The sequence below is a fragment of the Dendropsophus ebraccatus genome, chromosome 4 (assembly GCF_027789765.1).
Source record: "Dendropsophus ebraccatus isolate aDenEbr1 chromosome 4, aDenEbr1.pat, whole genome shotgun sequence".
In the NCBI taxonomy this organism is placed as follows: Eukaryota; Metazoa; Chordata; class Amphibia; order Anura; family Hylidae; genus Dendropsophus; species Dendropsophus ebraccatus.
The window spans coordinates 165870998-165878802 of record NC_091457.1 but is presented as its reverse complement, the minus strand read 5'-3'; the positions used below and the strand labels follow the sequence as shown (position 1 = coordinate 165878802).

At 46.3% G+C, this 7805-nt stretch overlaps 1 protein-coding gene across 7 annotated transcripts; it reads right to left on the bottom strand.

Moving 5' to 3' along the window:
• Positions 1-144: 144 nt before the first annotated feature.
• Positions 145-7509, bottom strand: C4H1orf146 (chromosome 4 C1orf146 homolog). 7 transcript variants are annotated; one of them, XM_069967676.1, is made up of 6 exons: positions 7359-7509; positions 6401-6517; positions 4081-4174; positions 2691-2862; positions 1079-1157; positions 145-396 (listed from the first exon to the last, which is right to left on the bottom strand). In XM_069967676.1, exons 2-6 carry the CDS (start codon positions 6467-6469, stop codon positions 292-294), a joined length of 519 nt encoding a protein of 172 aa, XP_069823777.1. In that variant the 5' UTR covers positions 6470-6517; positions 7359-7509; the 3' UTR covers positions 145-291. The 7 variants fall into 7 exon arrangements, with proteins under 7 accessions (XP_069823777.1, XP_069823778.1, XP_069823781.1 ...); XM_069967677.1 differs by having other exon boundaries at positions 7277-7367; XM_069967680.1 differs by lacking the exon at positions 7359-7509 and adding an exon at positions 7130-7197.
• Positions 7510-7805: the final 296 nt, after the last annotated feature.

Sequence of the window (7805 nt, the reverse complement as noted above, 5' to 3'; positions counted from 1 at the left end):
GCTATGTAATACCTGCCACATATTCCAGGTAGCCTTCATTTTTTATTTATTTTTTCTTACATATTTTGCTTTCCAGCTATTCAGCACCTGGCACTTATAAGGTCACTTATATATAATACATGCGCCAAAAAATACGCGTATAGCCATCTTTCCATTGTATTATTTCTGCCTTTCCATTACACGCACCTTACTATACCTACTATAACATAAACCTCATAACAACAAGAAAACCCTCTCTATAGTAACCAGCCCGAATCTCCTGGTATAGGAAGTGATCTCTAAGTCACATGATCACATCTCGTCCAGCGCCTTCCATGCCGGGCTGTTCTCGGCGATGTAGACTTTAGCCTGGAGAAGTTTTTCTTCTATAGTTTCGCAGTGAGGTTTGCAGGTGGCCTGTAATATATAGCATGCAGGTTAGATGTGCGCAGCCTCCTCCATATCGGATCCCTCCCCACCCCATACCCGATCAGGGGCGGATTAACTTCACTATAGACCCCAGGCTGTTCTCCAAGCCTGGGCCCCCCTACTCCACTGTAACTATGGGGGCAGAAGCGTTGTGTTCATAGTACAGGATAAATAATGTCATAATACTCTAATTTGTGCAAAATCACAGAAAAAAGCAGCAATTTTTTGGCAACTCCTGGCAGAACTGTAGTCAGGAGACAATACATCCCTAAAGTACAAGTCCGTTTGGGTGGCCATGAGCCCCGGGCTACCGCCCAAAACGGACCTTTTATAATCCGCTACTGCTTCCAATCTCTTCCCCTTGGCTATATGAACATATGTTCTGAATGGAGGAAGCCGCTGTCTGTTTCCTTTGTCATCCAGATGCCAGTGGCGGCAACTTATTTTCCCAAGAACAAAAGAATCAGGAAACTGAAATCCAACCCGTATGACCCTTCACTTGCTCCTATGCAGGTTACATGGTTGAATTTGCACTGGTGTTTAGCACAAGGATAGTCGCGGATAATGCAGATTTATAATCCTACCGCACTGTATAGGGAAGACAATGCAGATGTGCAACAGCTGGCGGCAGTTTCTTTTTGTTTACAGGAGGTCAGGTGACCCGGCGTACCTTGACTATTGTTAGAACGCTTTTAACTGTCTCAGCGCTGTTATGGGCCGGAATGACTTTTAAGTTACTTCCAAGGAACCTAAGGAATAGGTGAGGTAATATCATCTGTAATAATTTATATATAACACCACAACGTACAGATCAGTCTATAGGTGGCCGACACCTCACAGGACAATGAAACGTTAATTCATTTTTGCTGGAACCAAAGGAAATCTTTTCCTGCATTCTTCTGATTATTTCGGCTCCTTCACTTGGTGATACTAAGGGGCCATTTACACAGAAAGATTATCTGCCACAGATTTGAAGCCAAAGCCAGAAAAAGGCTATAAACAGAGATCAGGTCATAAAGGAAAGCCTGAGCTTTCTCCTCTCTTAAAATCCATTCCTGCCTTTGGCTTCAAATCTTTGGCAGATAATCTTTCTGTGTAAATGGGCCCTTACAGATTGAGAATAAAGCTGATTGTTCACCCCAAAAATAATTCTGTAAAATCGGAGACTAGTAATTTCTTCTATTATAAATCTCCAGTCCTCCAGTACTTATCAGCTGCTGAATGTCCTGCAGGAATTGGTGTATTCTCTCCAGTCTGACACAGTGCTCTCTGCTGCCACCTCTGTCCATGTCAGGAACTGTCCAGAGCAGCAGCAAATCCCCATAGAAAACCTCTCCTGCTGTGGACAGTTCCTGACATGGACAGAGGTGGCAGCAGAGAGCACTGTCTCAGACTGACGAGAATACACCACTTACTGCAGGACATACAGCAGCCGCTAAGTACTGGAAGACTGGAGATTTTTTTAATAGAAGTAAATTAAAAATCTGTATAACTTTCTGACACCAGGTGATTTGAAAGAATTTTATTTATTTTATTGTGAACTCCCCCTTTAAATGTCTATGAGTGAAAGGATCAGCAGCGTTTAGCTCCACCACCAGCTCTCTGTGGGATCCACCACTGTTCCATTCATTCTCTGTGGGATCCACCACTGTTCCATTCATTCTCTATGGGATCCACCACCCCTCCATTCATTCTCTATGGGATCCACCACCCCTCCATTCATTCTCTATGGGATCCACCACCCCTCCATTCATTCTCTATGGGATTTCTGAGCATTGAGCTATCTTGTGACATCCCATACATAGTGAATGGTGCGGTGGTCAGATACGCTCACTGCTGCTTCATTCGCTCAGGAGAATTCGCTAACATAACTGTGATCAATAAGGTTCCCAGCAGTTGGATCCCTATCGATCACCTAGTTATCCCCTATCCTTGGGAGAGGTGACAATGTCTGATGGTGAAATATCCCCTTTATGGTGCGTTCACACCTACAGGATCTGCAGCTGATTTCATTTAAATAAGTGAACACAGCATCAAATCTGCTGCAGATCCTGTAGGTGTGAACGCACCCTTAAGGCTGTTTCCACACATGAATGTCGCTGCTCGAATGTCTTCAACGAATGAAATAGACAGAAGCATAGCATGAGAACAGGTCCCCTCCCTCCTACAGACATGTACCGAGCACCTAGGGCAGAGGACCCATCTTCCATGTTGGCCATAATTTCATATAAACCAGGCCCCGCATCACAGAGGATTCCCGCCATACTGGATGTACATGATACCTGAGCTGGATATTGCGCATTAGGTCCCATTCCTCCGGTCCATGGAGAGCCGCCACCATCACTATGAAGCTGTTTCGATGAGTAGACGAGAATTGTTGTATCTTATCAAAGAACGTTTCCCGGTCCTCGCCGCCGCGAGCCTCTTGGGTGTTTACCAGCAAAAATGCCGTTCCTTTGTAAAGAGAGAAACAAACTACATCCACCTACGTACATACATCTATGTATCTACACCTACGTACATACATCTATGTATCTACACCTACGTACATACATCTATGTATCTACACCTACGTACATACATCTATGTATCTACACCTACGTACATACGCCTACATCTGATGAGCTGTAAGGAAGACGCATAATAACTATAAAGCGTCAATACATCCAGTACATAGAGGGAGCAGAGGGAAGATAACATGTCTATATCTATATACAGGATATATTCCTCCAAATTGTGGGGTCGTTCTGATACCAATATATATGACTGCTGTACTTTATGTATATTTGTATGTACGGCTTTATAGTGATCATCTGTAAGGAGACCATAGATTATTTATCGACAATGGAGACCATCATGAATGGGACATAACAGAAGAGACCGGTCAGTTCTTAGAGTTGATGTTGAATGTAGCCAAAGTGTAAGGACCTGAGCGACTGTGACCGGGGCGGATAGTGATGTATAGATGCCGGGGGCCGATCATCTCCAGAGCGGACGGTATTGTGGGATCCTCAGTACCGACCAAACCTGTCCAAGGAAAGACAAGTGGGGACCGGGAGTCATGGGGGTTACGGATCACTGCTGAGTGGGGGACTGAGGGCTAGCCTGTCCAGTCAGATCCCACAAAAGAGCTGCTGTAGAGCAAACTGCTGAAAAATTTCCTGAGGTCCAGGCCTCAGATGACACATTATAGGGCTATGGGGTCCCGGCCTCAGATTACATGTTATAGGGCTATGGGGTCCAGGCCTCAGATGACACGTTATAGGGCTATGGGGTCCCGGCCTCAGATTACATGTTATAGGGCTAGGGGGTCCCGGCCTCAGATGATACTTTATAGGGCTATGGGGTCCAGGCATTGGATTACATGTTATAGGGCTATGGGGTCCCGGCCTCAGATTACATGTTATAGGGCTATGGGGTCCCGGCCTCAGATTACATGTTATAGGGCTATGGGGTCCCGGCCTCAGATTACATGTTATAGGGCTATGGGGTCCCGGCCTCAGATGACACATTATAGGGCTATGGGGCCCAGGCCTCGGATTACACACTATAGGGCTATGGGGTCCAGGCCTTTGATTACATACTATAGGGCTATGGGGTCCAGGCCTCGGGTCAGAGAATGAGGGGAACTACAATTGTCTGGAATAATTTCACTTATCGGCAGTAACCTACCAGAAAGAGGAAATATGATGGAATCTGTTTGTACAGAGTTTGATACCCGGATTTTATGGCGCTGATTCCGCAGAGATGCGATCACCTCGTGATCCTGGAGGAGATCAGAAGATAGACGTCCTATAAGTCACTTCATAAGTCATAACTACCATCATACCATATTCTAAGACCATCCCTCACTACTATATTATTAGACTCTCCTATGGATAAGAACAGTAGAGTAAGGGCTAATGCATTCAGGCCGCTCAGCAATTCTAATGGATCCTGAAATATCTTGGATAAAAATATCTATATTCACATGACGGACCATTATCTAATGCATGGGGCCGGTGCGCTCGTGTCCTGCGCAGTTATAGGATCTGAGTATTATAAGGCGGCTCTCTGATCTGGTGACATTAAAGAAAGCAAAAGTTATTCTTTAGCCGATAGCTAACAATCGTCTCATATAACCATCGTCTAATGAGGCCAAAGGTCGGCCTATTCGTGACCCCTGACCATGCGGATAATGGCTGTGCCACTGGATGGTTGTCACCGTAAGTATAGACAATGGATGTTCTAGTACAATGAGTTTTTCCATCTTGTGTAATAACCTTGTACCATGTAATCCACAAATCCCGCCAATATGATACCGCTGCCCCCAGTGCCCTCACTGCAGGGCCGGACTGGCCATAAGGCACTTCTGGCAAATGCCATAAGGGCCTATGGCCTCCGTCCAGCCAACGTATGATGCGCGGCTGCTGGGGGTGTTGAGTCCTATCCCCGGCAGCATGCGCATCATAGAGCTCTCTGTGCGCCTCTAACTTCCAGTACGTGCCAAAAGTCCCAGGGAGCTCTATGATGCGCGTGCTGCCCTGGCATAGGACGCAACACCCCCAGCAGCCACGAATCATACAGGGGACAGACCAGGAGGACAGATGATTGACGGAAGAGCGCGTTGTTAGGTGAATAATTTTTTTTTTCTTTATTTCTTTCCATCTGCTTTGCGGGGGGAGAGAGGGGGGCCATCTATAAGGGAGGGGAGAGGGGGCCATCTATAAGGAGGGAGAGAGGGACATCTATGAGGGAGGGGAAAGAGGGGGCCATCTATAAGGGGGAGGGGGTAAAGAGGGGGCCATCTATAGGGGGGGCAACAGGTGGAGAGGGGACCATCTATAAGGGTCACCTGATGTAACTGCACTGTAATGTTTATGGAGTACAGAACCTGTGTGGAGCTGGGTCTACCTCTAAATAACTGTATGAGGTGATATTGGTCTTTTTAAAGTGGATTTTACTCAGTAGCAGTGGCGACATTAGTCAGCATGTGGTACTATTAGTCAGAATGTGGTGGTATTATTCAGTATGCGGTGGTATTAGTCAGTATGTGGTGGTGGTGTTAATCTCAGCAAACAGTCTGTCTCTGTACACTGTGTAGTGGTGACGACCTGTAACTGCAGCTCAGCTACACAGTACAGAGAGAGAAGCTTCTGACCCCATTTACTGTGTTATTATCTGTAATTCCAGTCATGGCCGTGATGATACAACATGTAGCCATGATGCACTCACAACATCGTCTTATAACTTATCACCGTGCGGTGAGTGGGCCTGTGTGCTCTGAAATGCCAGGGCTGATTTTCAGTCCCAGTCCGGCCCTGCTTCACTGCTCCCCATATTGTGCGCTCATAAAGCCAAACAAAACTCACAGCTCCTCGACATCATTTCATTGGTCATTTCTGGTTTCGGCCTTTGTATGGCATCAGCTGCTGCAGAACTACAATTCCCAGCATACCTTGTATCAACCTTTTTCACTTACTTTATAATAGTGCTGCCCAACCTGAGACCCTCCAGCTGTTGCAGAACTACAATTCCCAGCATTTTGGCTGTCCAGGCATGATGGGGATTTGTAAGGCGGTAGGTTTGACCTGTCCCTCAACGCTGTGGTCAGTAGTGCCTGTAGCATCTAGCCAGTTACAGGGCTTGACATAGTGAAGCCCCCTGGACCTGCCATAACAGCACTCCCGGTACACCCTGCTACAGGCAGGATATAATAGCAGAGCTGTCACCGCACAGTACACTGCAATACAGAAGTATCATCATGGAGCTCACAAATGATTGTTCAGCTAAAAGTATAAATGGATAGGAAAGTAATTTTTTTTTTAATAGATGCACAACTATTTCCCCAAATTGTGCAGCACTATATCAGGCTTCCTATAACCTGAGCAGTAGTGAAATGTGTCCCTGACATGACAGAAAATGAATCCCTCCTAGACGCCATATTGCGGAAGCTGCTTTGTATCTATAAGAAAGAGGGTGGAAGCCTGGTTAGCCGCCATTAGCCTGATACCTGCAGAGAACTGCTGACGATCACTGTGGTGCTCCAGTCCCCCGGCGCTGCTGTGTCCTGAGACGCCATTATTAGCGCTTCTGGTTGCTGGTTTTAATGCTTCAATAAACTGCGATTCTGTGTACGTAAAAAAAAAGATGCATGCAGAAGTCAATGTGATTGGAGTCTGCTGTATGGCGTACAGGGGCATGTAATTTTACAATATGCTATCATGTACGGTTTCCTTTACAAGTTTATAAAATGTATAGATTACATCAGGAGAAAAAAAACAACTAGCCGAATATAAAGAACCACTATTTTGCCGTATCTGTGTTACCAATTGGACGTTGAAAAGACAACCCCTTAAAAAGGGGTTCTGCTGCAGCGGTATTATGTATTTTATGGTTTTGCCCAGGGAAGGTCATCGCCCCCTCCCCATCCATTGTAATAGCCAATGTAGAGGTCCAGGCCCCTCCCCCTTTAGAACGACCCATTGCAATGGGCGGGGGCATGGCCTAGACGCTTACCGCGCCAATGTGGACAGAGATGTGGGGCACCATGGCCATTAAGCCCCACCCATACGGCACTGTCCACCAACAATAACATGCATTTTTGAGGGGAGAGACCACAAAGAAATCCTTTATACAGTAAGACATGGAGCTGAGAACTCCTGATATAGAAGGAGGGGACAGACACGCACAAAGATGAGGTGACGGGGGGAACAACAAGCCCTGTATGACTTAGGATTACATAAAGAAAGGATTGTGCAATTCCCAGGCGGTTCGTGAAGGGTTAGAGTTTGCGCCATGGACTCCACAACAAAACATTGAGTGATCTGAAATACATGGAAAGAGCCATGTTTCCAGCTGAGGTGATGATAACATGAGAAGGTTAAACCTCCAGACTCCTCAGGTAATGTGTGATTGGGATTTCTCTCTATGTGGTAACATCTTCATACAGACAATTATCCTCCATTCACCTCTCGCTATATTCAGGCTTCTGTCAGCAGGGAGCAGTAGGCCCCGTCACTATGGTAACCACTGATCTGCAGGTCAGTCAGGAGATGTAATACTACATGTGGCCAGTGAGAGGCGATAGAGTTGGTGGCCAGTCAGGCGATATCACCAATTATAATTTACACACCAACCAGCCATAACATTAAAACCACTAACAGGTGAAGTGAATAACAAGGAGAATTATCTGGTGACAATGGCGGCTGTCTGGTGGTGGGGAGGATATGTTAGTCAGTTTCCAGTTTACTTAGGAAACAGAAAATTGTGTAAGTGTAAGGATCTGAGGGTCTGTGACCAGGGGGTCAGAGCATCTCCAGAGCGGCCGGTCTCGTGGGGTCCCTGGTATGCAGAGGCGGTCTTGGCATTTCTGGGGCCCCAAGCGAAGTTATGTCTGCCCCCCCCCCCCTCGACAT

Coding starts and splice junctions, on each gene's coding strand:
- C4H1orf146 (XM_069967674.1), bottom strand. CDS start 6,804: ATGACCTTCCCTGGGCAAAACCATAAAATACATAATACCGCTGCAGCA. Junction 1,158..2,690: donor ATGCGCAATATCCAGCTCAG/GTATCATGTACA, acceptor CCTATTCCTTAG/GTTCCTTGGAAGTAACTTAA. Junction 397..1,078: donor GCGTTCTAACAATAGTCAAG/GTACGCCGGGTC, acceptor TATATATTACAG/GCCACCTGCAAACCTCACTG.